The 22,973-nt window shown below is 33.4% G+C and overlaps 6 protein-coding genes and 1 pseudogene across 6 annotated transcripts; 3 read left to right on the top strand and 4 right to left on the bottom strand.

Moving 5' to 3' along the window:
- The first annotated feature begins 235 nt into the window (after nucleotides 1-235).
- LOC145612215 (acid phosphatase 1-like) lies at nucleotides 236-1,579 on the top strand. Its single transcript, XM_081667595.1, has 3 exons — nucleotides 236-656; nucleotides 916-1,119; nucleotides 1,227-1,579. The coding sequence occupies exons 1-3, from the start codon at nucleotides 265-267 to the stop codon at nucleotides 1,402-1,404; spliced, it is 774 nt and encodes a 257-aa protein (XP_081523721.1). The 5' UTR covers nucleotides 236-264; the 3' UTR covers nucleotides 1,405-1,579.
- A 343-nt stretch (nucleotides 1,580-1,922) lies between these two features.
- Nucleotides 1,923-3,466, top strand: LOC145611072 (acid phosphatase 1-like). Its single transcript, XM_081666302.1, has 3 exons — nucleotides 1,923-2,350; nucleotides 2,600-2,809; nucleotides 2,895-3,466. Exons 1-3 carry the CDS (start codon nucleotides 1,938-1,940, stop codon nucleotides 3,070-3,072), a joined length of 801 nt encoding a protein of 266 aa, XP_081522428.1. The 5' UTR covers nucleotides 1,923-1,937; the 3' UTR covers nucleotides 3,073-3,466.
- A 465-nt stretch (nucleotides 3,467-3,931) lies between these two features.
- On the top strand, nucleotides 3,932-5,520 carry LOC145611073 (acid phosphatase 1-like). Its single transcript, XM_081666303.1, has 3 exons — nucleotides 3,932-4,466; nucleotides 4,819-5,028; nucleotides 5,127-5,520. Exons 1-3 carry the CDS (start codon nucleotides 4,069-4,071, stop codon nucleotides 5,302-5,304), a joined length of 786 nt encoding a protein of 261 aa, XP_081522429.1. The 5' UTR covers nucleotides 3,932-4,068; the 3' UTR covers nucleotides 5,305-5,520.
- Nucleotides 5,521-5,726: 206 nt separating this feature from the next.
- On the bottom strand, nucleotides 5,727-7,118 carry LOC145612685 (akuammiline synthase 2-like). Its single transcript, XM_081668003.1, has one exon. The coding sequence runs from the start codon at nucleotides 7,116-7,118 to the stop codon at nucleotides 5,727-5,729; it is 1,392 nt and encodes a 463-aa protein (XP_081524129.1).
- Nucleotides 7,119-8,809: 1,691 nt separating this feature from the next.
- On the bottom strand, nucleotides 8,810-11,332 carry LOC145610219 (branched-chain-amino-acid aminotransferase 2, chloroplastic-like). The gene is made up of 8 exons (XM_081665512.1): nucleotides 11,162-11,332; nucleotides 10,839-11,015; nucleotides 10,624-10,758; nucleotides 10,368-10,466; nucleotides 10,152-10,268; nucleotides 9,741-9,836; nucleotides 9,272-9,384; nucleotides 8,810-8,927 (listed from the first exon to the last, which is right to left on the bottom strand). The coding sequence occupies exons 1-8, from the start codon at nucleotides 11,267-11,269 to the stop codon at nucleotides 8,810-8,812; spliced, it is 963 nt and encodes a 320-aa protein (XP_081521638.1). The 5' UTR covers nucleotides 11,270-11,332.
- A 1,474-nt stretch (nucleotides 11,333-12,806) lies between these two features.
- On the bottom strand, nucleotides 12,807-15,591 carry LOC145610122 (branched-chain-amino-acid aminotransferase 2, chloroplastic-like). The gene is made up of 9 exons (XM_081665387.1): nucleotides 15,545-15,591; nucleotides 14,816-14,975; nucleotides 14,348-14,524; nucleotides 14,092-14,223; nucleotides 13,873-13,971; nucleotides 13,625-13,741; nucleotides 13,331-13,426; nucleotides 13,076-13,188; nucleotides 12,807-12,930 (listed from the first exon to the last, which is right to left on the bottom strand). The coding sequence occupies exons 1-9, from the start codon at nucleotides 15,586-15,588 to the stop codon at nucleotides 12,813-12,815; spliced, it is 1,056 nt and encodes a 351-aa protein (XP_081521513.1). The 5' UTR covers nucleotides 15,589-15,591; the 3' UTR covers nucleotides 12,807-12,812.
- Nucleotides 15,592-19,788: 4,197 nt separating this feature from the next.
- Nucleotides 19,789-21,712, bottom strand: LOC145612000 (leucine-rich repeat extensin-like protein 2 pseudogene; annotated as a pseudogene).
- Nucleotides 21,713-22,973: the final 1,261 nt, after the last annotated feature.

The raw sequence follows: 22,973 nt of genomic DNA, 5'->3' as shown, positions 1-22,973 counted from the left end.
TTATCATAAAGACAAGATAATTAAAAATTATTTAATAAATTAATTTACACATAATTTTAATCATTCAATAAATACACATCAATTAAATAATTTTACATGCATATTCCATAGAAAAAAATAAAAAAAAATCGAAGGATAAAGAATTGTCCAAATGGTCAAACTTAGTAGCCTATTAAAAATTGAAAAAAATTAATACCGACCTTTAATCATCTACTAAAGCATGGAAAATGTTTACCTCGTTACAACAAAACTAATTAAACCTCAATGCCAATAATGTATCCAACTCCAACCCTCATCATATTTAAACTCCTCCTATTCACTCTTCTTCTTGTCATCCCAATGACAACATCTCAATCCCTCTCCAACGGTGATGATGACCACGAGTCATCGTCGTCGCTCTACTGCGAAAGCTGGCGGTTTTCCGTAGAGGCAAACAATGCCGGGAATTGGTCGGCTGTACCCGACCGTTGTTTAGAATTTGTGAAAGACTACATGACCGGTGATCGTTACAAGTCCGATTTCGGCCTTACTGCGAAGAATGCGTTGGAGTTTGCTAGGTCAGTGGATATAGCCGAAGATGGGAAGGATGCTTGGATCTTTGATGTTGATGAGACACTTATTTCTCTCTTGCCTTACTATGAATCTCATGGATTTGGGTAATTTATCTATTCTCGGTCTTATTATCATTTTGCTACTCCCTCCGTCTCTTTATTAGAGTTCACTTTCTCATTTTTCGTGGAAATTAAGGTTTTTGGATGATAAAAGGCAAATCTATTTAAAATTTCTTAAAAAATTACTTAAATCTATTAGGGCGTGTTTATAGTTATGTGCATTCAAAGTACATTTTATAGTTAGTAATTTATTTTCAAATGAACAAAAACTTACCCTGCTAATTGCTATATACATACTTTGAAGGAAAACCAACCAAAAAGAGTTTGTAAAATGGGGGTTGCGAAACAAACTACCCGCCTTGCAAGCAAGTGTGAGTCTATACAAGGAAATCCATCAACTCGGGTTCAAAATCTTCCTCTTGACAGGCAGGCCAGAATGGCTTAGAAACTACACTACAACAAATTTAGTCGAGGCCGGATACAGTGATTGGGAAAGATTGATTCTAAGGTATAATCTTAGCACTTAGCTACTAATTTCTTCTAAATTATTTCCTCTAATTGGTCTAGACTTGACTTTCTAATTGTTGTTTTGTATTTGATTATGTAATGATGTAGGCAGCCTTCTGATGACAACAAAACAGCAACTGATTACAAAACCGAAAGAAGGAAGCAACTATTAGATGAAGGTTATAGAATCATTGGCAATGTTGGAGATCAATGGAGTGACTTGATGGGATATCCGATTGCACAACGATCATTTAAATACCCTAATCTAATGTATTATGTCGCATGATTATTATGTTAGTTCATGCACCATATAAATTTACTATTATATTTACATGTCTTCTATATATTAGACTATCAATAATGTCTTACACTAAGCTAGATTCGTAAAGTGGGTCAAAATAAAGTTATTGCCTCTTTTTCCAAGTATACGGACTTAATACATACTTCAATTTTTGACTTTTACACAATCTAAGTCAACCTTATATATACCAAGCAAAGGTTGGTCTAGTGGTAAAATTAATCCCTCAATCGTGAGGTTGTGGGATTGACATTTTAGGGTGGGGATTCCCTTACCCTAACTGCTTTTAAAAGTTTATGAAGAATGATTTTACACATGCTAACTTCAAGTTAGTGCATCCAAATGGATCCAATCATTCAATGCATTATGCAAATATTTATCCACGTAGAAAAATCAAAGTATAAGAAAAGATCAGTGAAATTGGTCAATATTAGCATCCTATTATAACAAATTGAATTAATTGGAACCTTATTATAACAACCTTTCTTTTTCTAACACCAAATTTATCCTAGGAAATAATAATGTATCTTCCAAAGAACCTCATCATACTTGTTGAACTCCTCCTTTTCACTCATCTCTTTGTCACACCATCACAACCTCTCTCGCAACCAAATCACGTACCCCTTCCTACAACTACGAAGCTCCACAATCACAACCACGATCACGAGTCCTCCCTCTTCTGTGAAACCTGGCGTTTTTCCGTGGAGACCAACAATGCCGGAAATTGGTCAACTGTACCCGTCCGTTGTTATAAATATGTGATGGACTACATGACCGGAGATCGTTACGTGTCAGATTTCGGCCTTGCAGCAAAAAACGCATTGGATTATGCTAAATCAGTGGATATAGCAGGGGATGGGATGGATGCTTGGATTTTTGACGTAGATGAGACCCTTCTCTCCACTTTTCCTTACTATAAAGTTCATGGATTTGGGTAAGCTCTCCCTAATCTCTTGACTAATCTTGTTGTTAGTAACTAATTAATTATAAATCATAATGATATTAGCTTTGTTTAACTAATTTAATCATTATTAATACATTGTACATTTTTGTTAGTTTGTGATTGGTTAAAGAGTGATGAATAAATCAAGTTAAAAACATCCACTAATAATACACATTTTATTTAAACAAGCATCATAATTTGAAGTAGTACTAATACTAAACATTGGGTTCAACTTTGAAGTAAGAAAAACAGGACAGAGTTCATAAAATGGGGATTAGGAAAAGGGACAAAACTACCTGTGTTGAAGGCAAGTTTGAGTCTATACAAGGAGGTTCGTAAACTCGGGTTCACGATCTTCCTCTTGACAGGAAGACCAGAATGGATAAGAAATTCCAGTGTAACAAATCTAATGGATGTTGGATACAGTCATTGGAAAAGATTGATATTGAGGTATATTTTTAGTCGCTTTTCTAGACCAATTAAGTTTGTAAATGATGGGTTTGTATTTATTTGATCATGTAATTTAATGGTGTAGGCAGCCTTCTGATGAAAACAAAACGGCAATCGATTACAAATCCGAAAACAGAAAGAAACTAGTAGATCAAGGTTATAGAATCCATGGCAATTCTGGAGATCAATGGAGTGACTTGCTTGGATATGCAATGGCACAAAGATCATTTAAATTCCCTAATCCAATGTACTATGTTGCATGATTATGAAATTAATTAAATCATGTCCGTGCTCCATTACTTTGTTTTATGTAGCCATTTATTCGTGTTATGGCACACATACACTACTAATTAACTTCACTACCTACCATACATTGTCATCACCTATATATTAATAAAAGTTATCTTAAGTTTTTATGCTATGATCAAAGTTATTAAATTTTTAGTATGTATACAATATACTCCCTCCGTTTTTAAATACTTTATATTTCTCTTTTAAAGAGTCTAAAGAGTGTTTGACTCAAGTCTAAAGACTTCATTCAATTTACTAAAAACAAATTATAAACTTTTAGATATACCACCGATCCCCATAATTTTAGATTTTACCTTATTCATTTGAGTAATATACCCATTAATGATCTATTACGAAGTATAATTTTTACAGAAAGAAAGATTGAATAATGTTGAATCATACTGTCGAATTGTTAAGGATATACACATCCAATTTAAAATATTGCATTAAGGGTCTGTTCTCATTGACTGAATTCAGATGAACTGAACAGAACTGAGCTGAATTGAACTGAACTGAACTGAACTAAAATGATTATTTTATAAGAAAAGAAAATTAGGAGCTTAACTGAACTGACCTGAATTGAACTGAACTAAACTGACTTTCAATGTATGAGAACAGGCCCTAACTCTTTATACACCAAACTTAAAAGATTATTAATGGTTGATAATTGATATGATGCATTAACATTTAACAAACATAATTTAATGATACAATAATTAAAATACTCCATACATTGCATCAAAAAAAAAAAAAAAAAAAAAAAAAAAAAAAAAAAAAAAAAAAAAAAAAACATAAGAACTATATTATTGTATACCACTTGAAAAACATTTTATAGAACCTTGAGAAAGTAGGAAAAATACACCATATCATAAGAAACAAGTGTCAATAACCTATTGGTCCATTTCTTCCCAGTCCCACCACTTTTATCAACCCCTAATTCATCCCGTCAAACCCAAGTTTTCCCGGCAATGTCCTCACCGGAAAACCACCTTTCTCTCTCTCTCCTCCTCATTTTCTCTTTCCTCTCCCTCACATTTTCCCATTCTCTCTCATCGGAAAACCACCTTCTTCTCCCCAGTAACCGGAAATTCGGCCAAGATGACCAACTCTTCTGCGAAAGTTGGCGGTTTTCCGTCGAAACTAATGATGCCGGAATCTGGGACACTATTCCTACTCGCTGCTTTGATTTCGTGAAAAACTATGTTACCAGTGACCGTTACTTGTCGGACTCCGAGGTTGTCGCCGGAGATGAGTTGGAATTCGCGAAATCTGTTAATGTTTCCGGCGATGGAAAGGATGCTTGGATTTTCGATGTTGATGAAACTCTTCTCTTTAATTTGCCTTATTATGAGCTTCATGGATATGGGTGAGATTTTCTGCGATTAAATTCATTATTTTGGTTTAATTCATTTTCAACTGCTCAGAAGACAGGAATTTCTTTTATATACATTACTTGATTAATGTTTTTGATCATATTACGAGTTGATATATCATTCTGAGCATCAATAGTTCCACACTTCCACATCATACCAGCTCTTAGTAAAATAATTTCATTTATTAGCTTTATGTGAATATACATAAAGTGGAGAAATAAATTAAATGGTCTGCCAAACCCAGTAGTTTGCAGATAATTCATTGTTACTTTGCTTCCTTAACTTAAAGCTATTTCTTACTTTGCTTACTTGGCCTTAAGCTATGCTTTCGTTTCTTGTGCTTAGATCAGAGATCTTCGATGAAGAGTCTTTTGATGAGTATATGTATCTTGCAAAGTCACCTGCTTTGTCAGCAAGTTTGAGCCTGTACAAGGAGCTTCAGCAACTCGGGTTTACAATATTTGTCTTGACAGGCAGGAGTGAGCCTTTTAGAAATGCTACAGAGTCTAATCTACGGGATGCAGGTTACAGTAACTGGGAAAGATTGATCTTAAGGTATGTTTAACATTTTAAAGTCAATGCTTCCAGGTTATGACTATCACTATTACGGCTCATTATCATTTTGTTGTTTGGTTGTTGTAATCAAATAACAGGGGACCTTCTGATAAAGCTAAACTGGCCGTTGAGTACAAGTCTGAGAAGAGAAAGGAGTTAGTGGATGAGGGTTATAGGATTCGCGGCAACTCAGGAGATCAATGGAGTGACTTGCTAGGATATGCAATTGCCGAAAGATCGTTTAAACTCCCAAATCCAATGTATTATATTGCTTGATTCTGCATCGTTGTATCTTTATAACTGCATTCTGTCATTATATGTAAATTCATGCTTTGTTCATCTGAAACTCAAATTCTACATTATTTCCAATCATCAATAGCTTAATTTTCTGTAAAATGGATAATTTAATGTACAAGGGAAAGTTTGGAGGAAATTCTTTATTTTGAACATGGATATGAGCCATAAATGAAAATGTTACAGGGTTTGAAGATATCTTTGGAGGCTAGTTTGGCTTCCATTTCAACATAAGAGCGTAAGCTCTCACAAGTACATCTTAGCACTAGCAATAGTATGTACTACCCCAAATTACTGATCATTGAAAGGTTTGCTCGGAGTAAATACGTAGCTTTATTATATTTACAGCAAGAGAAGATTGATTGGTCATTAGTAAGAATTCTTACTCACTATACTTGGTATGATCAAGTACTTGGAGAAGCAAAAGCGAGGAAGTCTGCATCGGATTGCAAGGCATCCATCTCTTGCTCTTCTAATAACAACCAAGCTTCTATTCCTCCAGAGTCAGGATTCTCAATCAGAATGAAGAGATTCCTATATTCAAGACTCAGCTTACCACCAGTAAAACCTGTCCAAACTGGGATACCAAATCCGAAGTTTGGTTGCACATCAAGCTTACTCCAACTGCTGAACATGTATCTAGTTATATTTTTATCTTTGCTAATATCTGCCATCTTCTTCCTGTATAGACCTATGGCTTCTGCCCCTTTATCTCCTTGGAACTTGCTTAAAAAATTGGCATCCTTTGCTTCAGATAAACCTTTTCGAGTTTCAGCAACCAGCCCCTGGAGACTCGCGGTTGGAAATTCAGCTGATTTGAAGAAAGCAGTTGCATGAATGATCAGATTTCCTATGGCTGATTGGGGTATTGGTGGATTGGTACGGGGACGCATGTTCACTGTATGGATCAGCACCGCAGAACCTGAGATCTCAACCGACTTGGAAGCAGCAACAGCAGCAGCCGCGATCACTGCATGCTTCCATATGAAGGCAGAAAGAGCCTCAATCCGAGTTGGAACAGGAACAAGCTCACTCCTAGCCTTATCCTGCAATTCAGTTATTGCTTGTGGGGTCAAAACAAATGCTTTCGCTGAACAACCTTTGTCATCATCTTCCTCGTGATCACCTCCACTAAGAGGCCGGGCTGTTAAAGGCTTCGAACACCTCGGAGTAGCCCAGCTACAGGGAGGAAACAGAGAGGCTGCAGTAAAAAAATCCGGGGTAATTACCTTCTCGTATTGCTCAGCTGCGAGGGCAGCCCAACTAGTGAGGAAATTACCCCAAGAAACTCCATCAAAGATTTTGTGAAGATATTGGCATCCCAAAGCTATCCCTCCGCAGTCAAATGTGCTAAACTGTATTGCTAGTGGGACTAGCTCTAAGGCGTTAATCGAGGGTAGGAATTGGGAGACTAATTCGACACGATTTGGGGCTTGAAGGAAGTCCTCTAGTGTGATGTTGGCTCGAGCTTCGATAAAGATGATCCCACTGTCGTTGCAATCGGCCGTGAATTTGTCATTGGAGAGCCTGCCGGCAAGAGGGTAATACAAGGAGATTGTCTTGGAGAGGGACTCTTCGAGACAAGTGGTCATGTTTTTGTTAATGTTTGAAGAGGTTTTGTAGAGTAGAAAGTGAGGAACATATGACAAATCGAACAATTGGTCAAGAAGACAAAACTTGTAAGATTTTAGATGAAGGGGTGTTGGAGTTGATGGCTTCATCATTTTGGTTGATAGTGTTTGCACTTGTAATGCAAGTGTTTTCTTGCCAATCAATGGAGTTGATTGCATCTTCATATTTTTACCTTGATAAGATGGGAATTAGATTAAGGGAGGTGTATTATTATGTATGTCTGGTAGCTACTCTAATCATCACCGTCTAACTTATATATTTAGTAAAGTTTTGATAAGGCCGGGTTAATAAGGGTTACTCAAGTTCAATTTACAATTAAAATAAGATAAGATAATTACTTAATTAAATGAATAGAACATTTTGCCTAAACTTATTTAAACCCACTCATTCAATTAAATTTAACCTCTATACCTTTAGAAACCTAACATTCAACTAAATTAAAAGTCACAAATAAAAAAAGAAAATCAAAAAAATCACAAAGTCCTTAAAAATAGCCACTTTTAGAATAACGTTGTAGCTATTACTAACTAATTGAAAAGGTTAAGAGGCACAAATACCTCAGAGCAGGCAACTAGGTAAGTGCTCTACTTTTTTTTTTTGGCATATATCTGAATAAGACAAGCTAATTACACTAAGAAGTATACATTAATTGGAGCACACATTCGCAAATCAATGCTTTATGGTTTGGATATTGATGTTTATCAATATTCAATACTATACAGTTAAACACATTTAATTTGGAGTTTTGGACTCTATGACTATATCTACATTCATTGAAAAATAAGGTGCATGCCACGTCGCCAAGCCACTTATTGAGTTTTTTTCCCTTTTTAAAATAAGCTCATACTCGCTCCATGTAGGCCAGGCTGGTTACATTATTGGTTAGTCTCATATACTACTCTTAGTCTCTTACGATTCATCAATTCTATTAATTTGCAAATTTTTATATACTTTTACATTATATTTTTATTATTTTTATTGATTTACACTTTAGGAAAAATATAGTTATATTACAAAATAGGAAAATTTGGGAGCTAGGACCTTTTAAATTGACTTGTTTGTGAGAAAGGACTTTATATGAATAATAATGGCAGATTGAGACCTTACTTCATAAAAAAGTTGTGTGATGGGACCTTTGGACAAAATCCGTCCATTGACCCTCGAAATCAACCTCCACCTTGCCGAAATCCCACCTTGACCCTCGAAAACCACCTCCACCTCGTCGAAATCCCACACTAACCCCGAAGACCACCTCCATCTCGCTGAAATCTCACACCGACCTCGAAAATCACCTCCACCACGCCGAAATCCATTAAAGGGTCCCATTTCACTTTTTTTTTTTTTTTTTTTGGAATAAGGTCCCATCTCACAACTTTTTTTTTAGGTAAGGGTCTAATATACCACCTTTTTTACTACCTCTGCTTCGCATTACTCGCAACAAAGGAATATTTTATGTCTCACAAATAATACTCATTTGTTGCGAGTAATGCGAACCAGAGGTAGTATTATTTATTTATTTATTTATTTATTTATTTATATATAAGGTCCTTTTTTACAAACAAGTTATTTTATTTAAAAAGTTTATTCTCACAAAGAAGTCTAAAAGTAACACTAATGAAGCAATTTATCAAAATCAAACACTATGATATGACAAAGAAATTCCTTCACAAGTGCCAAGTATATGAAAATGACTCTACTACCACTAATGGATACAAAACCTCTTAATTACTACAGTATAATTAAGATTATGTAATTTATGAATATAACTTGCCAATAAACACAATAATGAATGTTTTGAGCAAACTACCAATTACATTTTCAATATCATGTTAATGAAACAGAATAAAAGTACATCTTAATTAAGTTCAACTATCCAACCCTTTTTGTCTTCAATCTGGCCATTTTGAATGCCAACATATATTGACAAGAGTTTCTTAAACGTCGAATTGTTGTCTGATGCCCGATATTCTACCCTGCAATACCAAAAAAAAGTTATTGCATATATGTGGTACCTCATTAAATGTATAAAAACTTTCTTAAATTTAGTTTGTTTCGCGTAATATTATCATATTTTATCCATTCATGTGCAGAGTATAACATAATAAAAGGGAAATTTCGTGTTTCTTATTTTGAGAAACGAAATTTATTTCTCATGGCGCCATTTTATTGAATAAATCAACTAATTTTACATTATTGTGGGCTTCACAATTGTGGGCTCCACAATTGAATAAGTTTGATAAAGTTATTGATTTATTTACGAAAATGTCTTGTGAGAAATGAGAAACTGGGGATAATAAAAACTCGGTTTATATGATACCTTTTGCCTTGGTAAGTAATGCTACCTACGGGAACAACCACGACAGCAGTTCCGGTGCAGAAAGCTTCATCTGCTTTGAGCAATTCCTCCACCGCAATCTGTCGCTCCTCGACCTAAACAGAAATTCAGTATTGAGATAGAGTTTTATACTTCCTCCGTTTTTAAATACTTGCTTCATTTCTATTTTTTACACTATTTATTTGTCCTACTTTGACTAATGTTTGTGATTTATACATAAGAAAAAATATAGTCTTGTGCATACTTGTTGGAATCGTCTCAATGAATAGATTATTAATTTTTAATTGTTAGAATTTATACTTATTGATAATTAAAGATATAATTGATCAAAAATTAGTATCGGCATATGTGCCCAAAAGAAATGGAGCAAGTATTTAAAAACGGAGGGAGTAGTCAAGTAATAATTTCTTATACAAGTGAAGTATATTGCTAAGGTGTTCAACTAGCTAACCTTAAAACCTTGTTCTCGAGCAATTTCGATCATGCTTTTTCTCGTTACTCCTGGGAGAATTGTGCCTTGTATTGGTGGAGTTGAGATTAGGTTATCCTATAAATATACATAGCATATACATTCAAATGAACCATCTTAATTAGTTGTTTCAAAAAAAAAAAAAAAAAAAGGAACCATATTAGTTAGGGCTTGTTCACATTTACTAAACTGGACTGAATTGATTGGAGCTGAACTGAACTAAACTAAACTGAGTTGAAATGAATGTTTTATGAGAGAAGAAAATTAGGAGCTGAACTGAACTGAACTGAAATTAAGCTGAAGTGAACAGGCCCTTAGTCCTAGTGATTTCTATGAGTGGTGCAAAATAATTTTGGAGTACATTATTTTTTCATCTAAGCTAAGAGATATTACCTTTACAATAAATATATTACAAGCAGAGACTTCCTCTACATATTTCCCGCTCACAGAATCAAGATACAAGACATCCGAATATCCATTGTTTTTCGCTTTTGCCAATGGTTTCATGCCCTTAAAATTTAGAGCAAGTGTTGGTAAATAGATAAGATTTCACAACATATCATCTATAATATATATAGTTGTTGCAAAATTAGAAAAACGTAAGCTTACTGGCGCATAGTTGGTAATCGATTTCAAACCACCAACACCACCACGAGAAGCACGATCAAATTGATCCTCAACATATAAATTCAAGGCTGCATTTTCTTCCTAATAGAAAATAAGGTACAATTAATTAGAATTTAGTACGTCACCGTTATGTAATTAATTAATCTTAAATCAAATACTACTCCATCAATTTCTAATAAATAACCAAATAAGACTATGTAACAATTTTAATAATAATAAAATGATGGTAGAAATAAACCTTAAAATAGTTATTGCGAACTGGAGATGCATATATAAGGAATGTGTACTCGGGAGCTGGAGCCACACTAAGTGTTGCTCCAGTTCCTAGGAGCAAAGGTCTAATGTATAGTGAACCTTTTCCTGGTGGAGGAATCTGTTACACAATAGTAAAAATTCTATCAAATAATATCACTAGACTAAGTTCGAAAGATTAATAGTTTAATAGCAACATACCCAACGTTTATTAGCAAGAGCAGTTTGTTTAACTGCATCAATAAACTGATCAACCGAAGGAGAAGGCATACACATTCTTTCGGCCCCTTTTTTCAAGCGTAACGCATTTTCATCTGGTCGGAATAAAACAATCTTCCCATCTTCTCTCCTTATTGCCTTCATTCCTTCAAATACACCCTTTACAAGCACAAAAAAACTATTACTGTCAGCCTAGCTGATCGTGTAATTTAAAATTAGTTACTAACGTGACAACTAAATCTAGACGAAGTGCAATACTTGATAGCATGAAAACTATTTTAGTAAACATAAGCTTAATTAATTACCTGGCCATAATTCAAGACACAAGCTGCAGGACTCAACTCGATGTTACCATATGGAATTAGTTTACCCTCCGTAAATTCTTCATCTTTGAAACATTTCATCTTAAACATGTAATCTGTACTTATTAGCCCAAATCCTAAATTGTCCCAATCAATGTCTGCGTAGCCATTTTCATCACCACTGATCGATCAAATAAATTAAATGTCGTTACTTCGTTAGGTCGTATGATCAAGTACAAATAAATCATACTAATGTTTTTAGCGTAACAGGAAGAGACAATCCGCATACAAGTTAAGGTAGGTTTATCCACATGTACACAAACCTTAATGTATGAATCATTTACCAAATGAATTTACATAAACAATCAAGTTAGTCTATTTAATAATCTATAAAGATGTTCATTATTTCTTTTGAGTACGTCAATTGACTTAGAAGGTAATTTAATTTCAATCCACTTATGTGATGTTACAATTTTAGTAGAATTACTTCATGTTGTATGAACTTGGATTTGATTTAATGAAGACAAACATAAAAGAAATTTATTAGTTAAAAACTATTTAGTAACTAATAAAAGAATACAAATATAAATGCACCATATTATTACGAAGAAGCAAAATAGATATTAGTCTATGACTAAAGAAGCATGCATGTTTATTAAAATTATTGAAGCAAAATTATGTTAAAAAATCACCAACTTAACATAAAATTTACCTTAACCCCAAAGAAATCAAAGATGATACAGAGGCCATGGATGAATCTAAAGGTTAAATTAAGCTATATGACCGAAGAAAGACAAGAGGATTATGAAATTTATACTACATGAATGTCCTTTTCGGCGTAGGTGTTGCTAAACATTAGTCGCATTTTTTTTAATCATGATTATCTTAATTGTAGCTAGATGCATGAATAGAGCAGGTAAAATAGTGGACAACTTATTCAGGCAACCAATATAATAAGCCATATATATAGATAATCTTTTACTTAATCAAATAGATTATTATAAAGTTGAGTCAAAAGAGTACAACTTGAATTCAAAGGTCATTGCTTGTGTAAATGTAGTAAGGTCGAGGCCATGTTTGATGCATTTGTTTTTTACGTTTGTTATTTGGAGAAATATAAGGACTGTTGCAAATTAATTAGTTGGTGCATTCGGGTGCATAGTGTTCATGGTGGTACATACACTCAGTAAAAAATAATAACATACTTTATTTTTCTGTTTATTCTATTTGCAACACTTTCATTTCACATTTGTCAATGCATTAGTATATATTTCACGTTTTTGAAACGGTACTTATCTAACAATTTTAGTCACTAGAAGGGTAGGTTGTGAACAAGACATGCGGTGGTTGTTGACCGGAAAAGGTTAAAAAATAAAGATGCACTTTCTTAGAAAAACTCCATAACACCCAATGGAGTAAATAGCTGTTATTAGGGCATGCATGCACCAACTCTTGGGGTTAATCGGTTAAAATAAAAAAATCGTCTAGTGCATTATATTGAATGCTTAACTAATGTTTGCAATATTATTTGAAAATTATGAATAATACTTGCAAAACACAATAAATACTTTGATAAAATAAACTACAAATTACATTTAATTTTCAATTTCATACTAATGGAACAAGCAATAATATGAAACTATAAAAACCTTAGTTAGTTAATTTCAACTATCCAACCCTTCTTGTCTTCAATCTGGCCATTTTGAACACCAGCATATATTGAGGAGAGTTTCTTATACATTGAATTGGTGTCTGTTGTTCCATATTCTACCCTGCATTGTTAAACACAAAAAATCTTTCTTTAAATCGTGCTCATACTTATATTATTTTGACCATTAATATAAAACATTATGGTAGTTATATTTCAAACGATCACTATAAAATTTTCATAAAAAATCAATGTAGTTGTGTACATACCTTTTGCCTTGGTATGTTATGCTACCCACAGGTACAACCACAACAGCAGTTCCGGTGCAGAAAGCTTCATCTGCTTCGAGCAATTCCTCCACCGCAATCTGCCGCTCATCAACCTAAACAAGTTGTACTCATTTGAGATAAGGTGCTATACATAGTCGTCGAGTAGCTTAGTCAATCATGTCATATTGCTAACTACGTATTGGTTGTTCAACGTGGCGATGTATAACCTTGATTGAATTGAATGATCTGACTAACCTTAAAACCTTGTTCTCGAGCAATTTCGATCATGCTTTTTCTCGTCACTCCTGGGAGAATTGTGCCTTTTGTTGGCGGAGTTGAGATTATTTTGTCCTGTAACATAAAATGTGCACGTACATTTCAAATTAAATGAACCATGTGATGCATCACAATCATAGTGATTTCTATTGATCTGACTCCATGCAAAACAAAATAATGAGAGTACATTTTTTCATCCTTGTATAGTTGTGTATATATATATAAATATATAATAATTATATATGCTTATATGTAAGATCCGAGAAGTAGTACCTTAACCATAAATATATTACAAGCAGAGACCTCCTCTATATATTTCCCAGTCGCGGAATCAAGATACAAGACATCCGAATATCCATTGTTTTTCGCTTTTGCTAATGGTTTCATAGCCTAATATACATTAAAGATCGAATGTATATGATATAAGTTGGTAATAGATTTATATAGATTTCACACGTACGTACCATCAATATATAGTTTTGAAATTAAAGTGAGTGATAGAGTATAAAACAATTGCTTACTGGCGCATAGTTGGTAATTGATTTCACCCCACCAGCACCACCGCGAGAAGCACGATCAAATTGATCCTCAACGTACAAATTCAAGGCAGCACTCTCTTCCTAATACAAGTTAAATTACGATTACTACTAAATCAATAGTAAAATCACATATATATACTCCATCTATCTCTAGATAATACGAAGTACTGCATAGGTAACATTAAAGAACAGAGAGTGAACCTTAAAATAGTTACGAACTGGAGAAGCATAGATAAGGAATGTGTACTCGGGTGCAGGAGCCACACCCAGGATAGCTCCAGTTCCTAGGAGCAAAGGTCTAATGTATAATGAACCTTTCCCTGGTGGAGGAATCTGTTACAACATATTGTATGAGATTAGAATTTTTTATAATACAAAGGAGGATAATTATTAATTCGTAATTACATCAATAATCATACGAATTGAAGGTTGGAAACTATACTTATATGTTACATACCCAACGTTTATTAGCAAGAGCAGTTTGTTTAACTGCATCAATAAATTGATCAACCGAAGGTGAAGGCATACACAACCTTTCGGCACCTATTCTCATACGTAACGCATTTTCATCTGGTCGGAATAAAACAATTTTCCCATCTTCTCTCCTCATTGCCTTCAATCCTTCAAACAAACCCTTTACAAGCACAAACTTACTACCGTCAACTTGAGATTAATTGTCACGTAAATAGTGTAATTTAAAAGTAGCCACTTGACAACATATATAGTACGGAATATTTGATAGCACATTTTGTCAGTTTAATATTATATTATTAATGATTTTCAATGTTAATTTTATATACAAGGTGGCTTAAAAAAAACTCTGTAATCATTAGTGCATGCATTAATTAACCAACTATACTTAAAAATATTGTTAACGAAATAAAAGAAATTTACTAAATAAAATTTTAATTAATTGATTAATTACCTGGCCATAATTCAAAACACAAGCAGCAGGGCTCAACTCGATGTTTCCATATGGTATTAGTTGACCCTCCGTAAATTCCTCGTCTTTGAAACATTTCATCTTGTACATGTAATCTGTACTTGTTAGCCCAAATCCTAATGTGTCCCAATCAATGTCCGCGTACCCATTCTCATCATTTCTAAGCAAAAAAAAAAAAAAAAAAAAAATGTCGTTTAAAAGTTGCAAGGAGAGGCAATCTGCATGATAGAGTATAAAACATGATAGAGGCAATTTGCATGGTATCGGAGCCAATGTGATACAAAGGTCAATGTATGAGGAGGGCTAATGTATCCACAATTCAAGCCCAATGCATGGGCTCGGGAGCGTGATAGAGTATAAATTATAAATTTTTTTTTTTTTTTGTTTGTAATTTCATTCAAACAATTGACTTCAAAGATTGTTTCATATCACTCATACAGTGGTGTGACTGGTGTCTGAGTATTATTACTAGAAATATTTTCTATTGGATTTGGATTAAAGAAGGTAAACAAACAAAAATAAAATGATTATTTAAAAACCAAATATTGGCTAAAAAGTAAAAAGAATACAATACATATATGCACCATATTGTTACCAAAACAAAAAAAAAAAAAAAAAAAAAAAAAAAAAAAAAAAAAGAGAGAGAAAGCAAATATTTGTCCTTTACTAAAGAGATTTAATGAAATGATGGATATTTAAACATGTTATTACCTTAATCCAGAAGAAATTGAAGATGATATTGCTGCCGGCGCCATGGATGAAATGTAAGATTTATACGTGCTATATCAATTTCAGATATAGATTGAAGAGATAGTGTGAATGTATAGAACAAGTTTAGTAGTGGTGTGGTGCTAACATTTGGTATCTTGATCGGTATATATAACTTCGTTACAATGATGTATGAATATTACAAATTAAATATTACAGTAAAGACTTTATTATATGGTCAATTTTAATGTATAAATCTAAGACTATAGATTATGGAATTCTGCAGGCAGATTCCTTATAGATTTCTTTAATTGGGAGAAACTTCTGAGATGATACAAATATTAATTTTATTCATATGATGGGAATAATACTTACTATAAACTCGCTTGCATGACTCATCGTTAAAACGGACATGGACTTACCCCGCCCCACAGCTGCAAATAGCACATATTTTCTCCGTTTTTAAATGTTTTAGTTTGACTTTTAAATGATTTATATTATTTATATACTGTAATGTGTGATTTATGCTTAATACATGATTGATGTTATATAAGGCATTTTGTTAGAATCATCACAAAGTATAGATTCTACCTATCAACTTTTTAATAGTTATTTAAGATTACTAATATTTTTAGACATCATCGGTTAGCATTTAACATTGCATACATGCTCAGTCAAAATGGGACACATAAACAAAATCAAAGGGAGTAGGCGTTGTATATTAGAGATATGTTGATTATTTCACGTGAAGTTGCTTTCATTTGAGAATATTTCTGTAAATTAAGTAAAAGTAAGTTAAACACTAACGAAAAAATTGTTCAAAACACCTTTGCTACTTACAAGGAGATTCGCCTAATTACCTGAGTTGTTGCTAAAAAAACTAATCAAATGCAAAGTAACTAATTATTAGTTATATATTCTACCTAATTACACGGTTACGCCAAATAGCACTGACTTTAACTCTTTAAGTATACTTTTTCTTAAAAATCAAATTTTAAAAAAAATATAATAACAACCTTTAAAATCCACTGAGACACCGAGTAAACTTAAGTCTCACCGGCCACCGAATTTTCAACGCACCACATGAATGCAAGTTGCTACTATAAACAAAAATAAAATCATTAAACTTAATTAAACCATTTGTTGAGTAAAAAATAAAATAAGAATATTTTAAATACAAACAATTAACATCTTTGGTATTCAAGAGATAATTTTAAAACTTTTGAATACAATGGAGGCAAATATATAAAAGAACATTTTTTTGAGATAATATTGTTCATGCACTATTTATAAGAGCATTATTATTACACTTTTTATAAGGTAGGGATAACACTCATAAGTCATAATGTATATTATACTTTTCAGTTTTCACATTAACTTTTAACATATATCCATTAAAAAGTACACATTAACATATAATCAAACTCACAAAATAAAAATCACTTTCAAATGAATTAATTAAATTTATTTTAAGTTACCCTTAAGTTAATTGCCTTTCAATAAAATTAACGAAAATTCGCCAAATACATATATTGTGCGGACCGTACATGATGGCTTCAATGTTATCGGAGTGTAAATGAGACAAATCGACCTAGCCCAATCCAATCAATTACAATTGTGGCTGGTCCACTATTGGCCTATCCTGTTTTCTTAGTGCGCTCATACCTTTGTAGACCCCGATTACCTTGATATTTTTCGACACTACCTAATTCAACTTTGACTTGAATCTAAATCTACCTCATATGTTCCTTCAAAAAAAATAAAAAATAAAAAAATAACCTCACATATAAATTAATTTAACTAATAAATCTAGTTTTAACGACTCACTTAACATTAATTGGCTACTCGTTTATGCCATCTTATATAATCTAGAGATGTACCTCAAGTTGGCTACTCGTAGAGATGTAAAATAGGAGGCTAGACTATTTGGCTAGTTCTCCAATTTCCATGTGTGAAATCCAGAGTCCAGAGTCAAATATCACCACTAAACCTGGTTACTGGGCGGGTCAGGTCAGGGTCGGTGCGGGGCGGTTGCGGGTCAGGGTCAAAGAAGGTCACATTTTATAGGGTCAATATAGGGTCGGGCCAATGCGGGTCGCGGGTCGATAATGGGCGGGCCTACAAAATACAATTAAAATAAATATTGGACAAAGCCATTATTAAATACGTATGAATACAAATTAATCTATATAATTATTTTTACATTATGTATTTTCTTTATCAACTAAATTGGAAAAACATGTTGGCCCTATATTGACCCTACCCAATAAGGACCCTGTCCATTAATAGCCCTGTCCATTAAAAGCCCTGTAAGCTTGGCCCTGACCCTATTATCATTGGGCTACCCTGTCCAATAACCACCTCTAATCACCACGTACATTATAGGAGTAAAATATTTGTTAATTAGTTTATATTTTAATTTTTATTGTTTAATTCTATACCATTAAAATTATTCCATCTACTTTACCATTAACCCAAGCATGCTTAAGACTAAGAGCCTGTTTAGATTTACTGAGCTGAACTGAAACTGCACTGAGCTGAATATTTTACGAGAGGAGGAAATCAGGAACTGAAGAGAACATACCCTTAGAGTAACATATTTGAGGTATGAAAGAGTATGAATCAATTTAAATAAACCCGAGTCAAACAACACCGATATATGAGCTGTATTTGTAAATTCACAAATCAATAATGTCTTGCGACTTGTAAAAGGATCCCTAATGCAAAATCAAGCTTTATTTTCTCAAATCTTAGTTGGATATGATATGATTTTTAATTATGGTAGCAAGCATTTGAGTGTCACGTGAAATAAAAGAAATATTAAAAAAAAAAACCTGAAATATGATTAATATTAAAGAGACAGGTAGGTGAGAAAATGTAGTCATAAAGCAAAAACTTGGCATTAGCTATGCAAATAATAGGAGTAGGAGTAGTCATTCATACAAAGGTAAATAATAATGGACCACTGCACTCTCGAGCCCTGTTTTTGTCATTGACTTTTATGTTGTTATATTAAGCAGTCCTTGTGAAGCCTACAGCACACTGATAAGAACTAGGATACACTACCCAAATTTAAAATGAAGTTCATATATCACACGTTCACATCCATCTTATTCCGGTTACTACACATACTAAATACGGAGTACTTCGTTCTATTTCAATACTCCTTATTAATTTTTTTAGTTGACACGTTTTTTGAACTATATATATTGTACTCAATATGATTGTAACCCCATTATTATATACTTGTATGTATTACTTAGTTACATTCTCATACTCAAAGTGTTAACTGTTAAGTAAAAATGGATCCACCTACAAAAATTGAAAAATATCATGATGATTGATGAACCATTATTAATATAATTATTTGTTTTGCATACATGCTTCATGAATACTCGTCATTTGATTGGCTTAGCAAAAGAACAAAGTTTGATGTTTGTTGTTTTGGATAACTTTGGCCCTTTCGATATCAACCATATTTGTGTCATTACCATTATTTTATGTTGATAATAAAATTTGATCGAGTAGCATAGTACTCGTACTTTATTGTTGTATGTTAGTATAAACTACTGTATTCCGTACTAAATGAAAGGATTGAACTATTTGAGTATAAAATGTTTGGAATGTGATGCATGCCTTGTGAGTGTTGTGACCTTTTTGTGCCATTTAATCTTTTATTATTATTGTAATGATATTTAAGTTGTGTTCTTATTAGTTTAAATTTCTAACAATCCTAATTCGACAATATATTTTCAAAATTCTAACTAGAAGCTACTTTTGACACTCGAGAATCATGAACTCTCAATCTTTATACCTACTTCATACGTCGGTTTAATATAGAATGGATTGTTATTATTGATCAAGACTAATAACTAATACTATATGGTAAATCCAGAAATATTATTCATTCTGTATTTTAACATCGACATTATAAGGTAAACCCAAGAGCAATCATGCCAATCAACATACTGATCCCGGTAAGGCGGTAACGCACCATGCCACAGCCATGTACTTGATTTTCTATTTGCATAGTGTTTCTATGGTGTTGTACTCATCACTTGTACCCCCAAAGAGTAATGCAAGATTGCAAGCCCACGAAATCACTTCACAAGTGAGACTTTGTATCATTTGATTCATTTCATATACATTTTTCGACCAAATTTTAGGCACCTATCCTTAAAAGCTTCAAATTAATTGGCTACTACAAAGTATACACAAAATAGTTCATTTATCCAAATCATAGTAAATTATAAACAAAGATTGACTTGGACATGGAAGGAAAGATACTAATAAATGGATTACATACAATATTGAGGAGCATCAAATTAAATAGCATATAGTTACATGTCAGAATCATCAACTATCATCAATACTACTAAATGAGATAGCATACCCTTTCACCAACCTCTTTTACAAACAAAAACTTACACCAACTAACTTTGTTAATAACCCTCCCTCCATCGTATATTATCGTACCAACAAGTGCTTGAATCAGCTGATATTAAACCTCCCAGAACGTACGGAACAACATTTGTTGGCTTGAATCTGAATTAGTCGGACCCTGATCACCGAATAATGTACCCTAAATTACTATCGTACATCGTACTAACAAGTGCTTGAATCAGCTGATACAGAACCCCGAGAACGCAGCAACATTTGTTGGCTCGAATCTGAATTAGTCGGACCCTGATTACCGAGTAATAATACCCTAAAAAAATCAAAACTCCCACAGAATTCAAGGAGAAAGTGGGACATTTCCAAGATTTAGAATAAGATCAAGCAAAGACCCACCACAAACAAAAGGCTTAGCAGGAATCCTGAAACAACTATCTGAATCAGTTCCAGGAATTCCATAACACTCTGGTGGAGGTCTCTGCATCATTTTTCCTGGTATACAATTCAATGAAAAATCAAACCCAATACTTCCCATGAACAAATTTGAACATTTTGAACTATACCCAGAAAAGAAATTATACTCAATACTCAAATTCAACAAATTTTTCAATGAACATACTAAATCTGGTAACTCCCCAGATAATTTATTATGTGCCAAATTCAAAACTTGTATATCTTCAAGGCAGGACAATGAATCTGGCAAATGACCCATTAAAGAATTAAAGCTCAAATCAAGAACAGTAATATCTGAGAACAACCCCAAATTTTCTGGGATACACCCACTTAATTGGTTGTTTAAAAACAAGATTTCTTTCAATGCAGAGTTGACAAACCCTAAACTTGCAGGAATACCCCCAGAAAAATTATTGTTTGACAAGTTAATGACAGAAGCAGGGGAGTTGCCCAAATTTTGTGGGAGTGTACCATGAAATTGGTTATTGTTGATGAAAATTGCATCAAGTTGTTTGGTGAAAAGATCATCAGGAATTGACCCATAAAAATTGTTGAATCTAAGGTCAAGATAGATGAGATTTGGCATGGAAAGGATGGGATTGGGAAATGTGCCTGAAAATTGGTTGTTACTAAGGTCTAATTCGGTGAGAAATTGAAAATCTTTGAAATTTTGAGGAATTGTGCCTGAAAATCTGTTGGAATTAAGGTGAAGGAGTGATAATTCAGTGAGAAGTGTGAGTTCTTTGACAAGAATACCCTTGAGATTTGCATGATTAAGATCTATAGCAAAAACAGAGGAAAAAACAGGGGAAATATTATCACCATCATAATTGTCTTGAAGAGATGAGCAAAATACACCTTTGTAATTGCATACATTTGGACCCACCCAATTGGCTAAAACCCCATTTGGGTCTTCAGTAATTGCAGCTTTCCATGCTTGTAGAGCTGTGTAAGCCTTAGTTAGACTAGGACTAGGTGGTGATGGTGGTGGCGGTGGTGATGGTTGTTGTTGTTGTTGTGGGGGTGAATTTGGATTGTTGTCACCACCGCCAATCCAAACCCCACTTCCACCACCACCACCGCCTCCACCTGCAGTTCCCCCGCCAATGCCGACACCCATGCCGAGGCCGATACCGAAGGCGGCTTCGGTGGAGAGGATGAGGAAGAGGAGGAGGGGGAGGGAGAACATGATGAGAAGAAATGTAGGCATTTTTTGAGAAGTTCTTGTGAGTTGGTTTTTAGGTGGTGTTGATGTTCATGATTGTTTTGTGTTAATTTGGGTGTGGAAGTGTATGTTTACTGCTAGGAGTGAAGGTGGAGACAGCAAATGGTGGGTCTTACTATGCTAATTTGGTGTAAAATTAAGTGTATGTATTAAATAGTACTCGTAGATATCTTAGTTGTTTAGCTCAATCTTTGTGTATAATCAATCGTGTGGGTTTTGTCATGAGATTACTTGGACAAAGTGTAAAGTGATTCATGAAAAATTGAAAATGACATTAAATTATAAGAGGGAAATCATCCAATTATGATAATTATACTTTATTTAGTAAAATTGTTATGGGGTTCTTCTATATAAAATAAAAATGTTGTTCTATAATAAAAATGAAAATAAAAATTCTTATTTATCAACCTTTTTTTCTTGCTTTTAATTATTGTAATATCTTCATTTTTTATTCACTTCAAATCATCGTCGGACTATCTTAATTTATATATTCAACTTTAATCAATTAAACCTTTCACTTTATTAGATTATACTCCGTAATAAATGCGTAATAATAAAAACAAACAAGACTTGTTTTAAGAACAATTATAGCATGTACATACTTGTGAATTCCTTCTATACTCCATCATCATTATGTAAATTTGTCATATAATTAAGTTTAAGAGCACCTATCCACGCTTAGTAATACTATCTCATTTTCTAAATAAGTGCATGAATTATTTAATTTATAATTCCTCTTTATTTTACACTTAGTATTTTTCTCTCACTGTATACACATAATCTACAAAATACACTCACTGACTCACACTTCGTAAAAGTTACTCGTAAGAGGGAGACACTGATCGTGAGCCATCTTCACGGCTTCATTTTGAAAAATTGTAAATGTTTTCATATTCATGGCTTTAGCTTCCTCTTCTTTCCTTCGATCTGCACCCACCTTATATAAATTAATAGATGAATTGTTAACCTTATAAGATAAGTGTTTGTCGGTTGCTTGTGTGATTTTCTTCCTTTGTTGGTCTCACCATTATGGTGCTTGTGAGGTTCGTTTTCATGAATTCTCCATTGAAGCTGCTTTAGAGCTTTCTTCTCGAAAATGACAAACATACCCCTACACTAAAGTGAAAAATGACCAGAAAATCATGTGATGTATTTGCAAGTTTTATCACGGAGATAAATTTGTATTTTCTCAATAATAAATCTGTTTAATGCACAAGATAAATACTTTGTAAAAAGAAAATATACTCCATATATCACTTATTAAAATAAAGCAGACGTGTCACGTGAGTCATTTAAAGAAAGACATAGGGAGAAGTTAAAGTAACGGAAGGCGTAATAATACTCTATAGTTCTAAACTT

The sequence above is a fragment of the Chenopodium album genome, chromosome 24 (genome assembly GCF_948465745.1).
Source record: "Chenopodium album chromosome 24, dcCheAlbu1.1, whole genome shotgun sequence".
NCBI classification, from domain to species: domain Eukaryota; kingdom Viridiplantae; phylum Streptophyta; class Magnoliopsida; order Caryophyllales; family Amaranthaceae; genus Chenopodium; species Chenopodium album.
Note: the sequence above shows the minus strand (reverse complement) of the source record. Positions and strands in the feature narration are given on the sequence as shown.

Bases quoted from the DNA above. Each gene is read 5' to 3' on its own strand.
- LOC145611073 (XM_081666303.1), top strand. From the start codon at position 4,069: ATGTCCTCACCGGAAAACCACCTTTCTCTCTCTCTCCTCCTCATTTTC. The intron at 4,467-4,818 runs GTGAGATTTTCT...TCTTGTGCTTAG, and splicing joins TATGAGCTTCATGGATATGG to ATCAGAGATCTTCGATGAAG. The intron at 5,029-5,126 runs GTATGTTTAACA...ATCAAATAACAG, and splicing joins TGGGAAAGATTGATCTTAAG to GGGACCTTCTGATAAAGCTA.
- LOC145610219 (XM_081665512.1), bottom strand. From the start codon at position 11,269: ATGTTTAAGATGAAATGTTTCAAAGATGAAGAATTTACGGAGGGTAAA. The intron at 10,467-10,623 runs GTTTATTTCTAC...ATTTTCTATTAG, and splicing joins TTCGCAATAACTATTTTAAG to GAAGAAAATGCAGCCTTGAA. The intron at 8,928-9,271 runs GTATCATATAAA...TTGGTATTGCAG, and splicing joins ATTACTTACCAAGGCAAAAG to GGTAGAATATCGGGCATCAG.
- LOC145612685 (XM_081668003.1), bottom strand. From the start codon at position 7,118: ATGAAGATGCAATCAACTCCATTGATTGGCAAGAAAACACTTGCATTA.
- LOC145611072 (XM_081666302.1), top strand. From the start codon at position 1,938: ATGTATCTTCCAAAGAACCTCATCATACTTGTTGAACTCCTCCTTTTC. The intron at 2,351-2,599 runs GTAAGCTCTCCC...TCAACTTTGAAG, and splicing joins TATAAAGTTCATGGATTTGG to TAAGAAAAACAGGACAGAGT. The intron at 2,810-2,894 runs GTATATTTTTAG...TTAATGGTGTAG, and splicing joins TGGAAAAGATTGATATTGAG to GCAGCCTTCTGATGAAAACA.
- LOC145610122 (XM_081665387.1), bottom strand. From the start codon at position 15,588: ATGGCGCCGGCAGCAATATCATCTTCAATTTCTTCTGGATTAAG. The intron at 14,525-14,815 runs GTAATTAATCAA...GTGCTTGTAAAG, and splicing joins GTGTTTTGAATTATGGCCAG to GGTTTGTTTGAAGGATTGAA. The intron at 13,742-13,872 runs GTAAGCAATTGT...AATGTATATTAG, and splicing joins CAATTACCAACTATGCGCCA to GCTATGAAACCATTAGCAAA.
- LOC145612215 (XM_081667595.1), top strand. From the start codon at position 265: ATGCCAATAATGTATCCAACTCCAACCCTCATCATATTTAAACTCCTC. The intron at 657-915 runs GTAATTTATCTA...CATACTTTGAAG, and splicing joins TATGAATCTCATGGATTTGG to GAAAACCAACCAAAAAGAGT. The intron at 1,120-1,226 runs GTATAATCTTAG...GTAATGATGTAG, and splicing joins TGGGAAAGATTGATTCTAAG to GCAGCCTTCTGATGACAACA.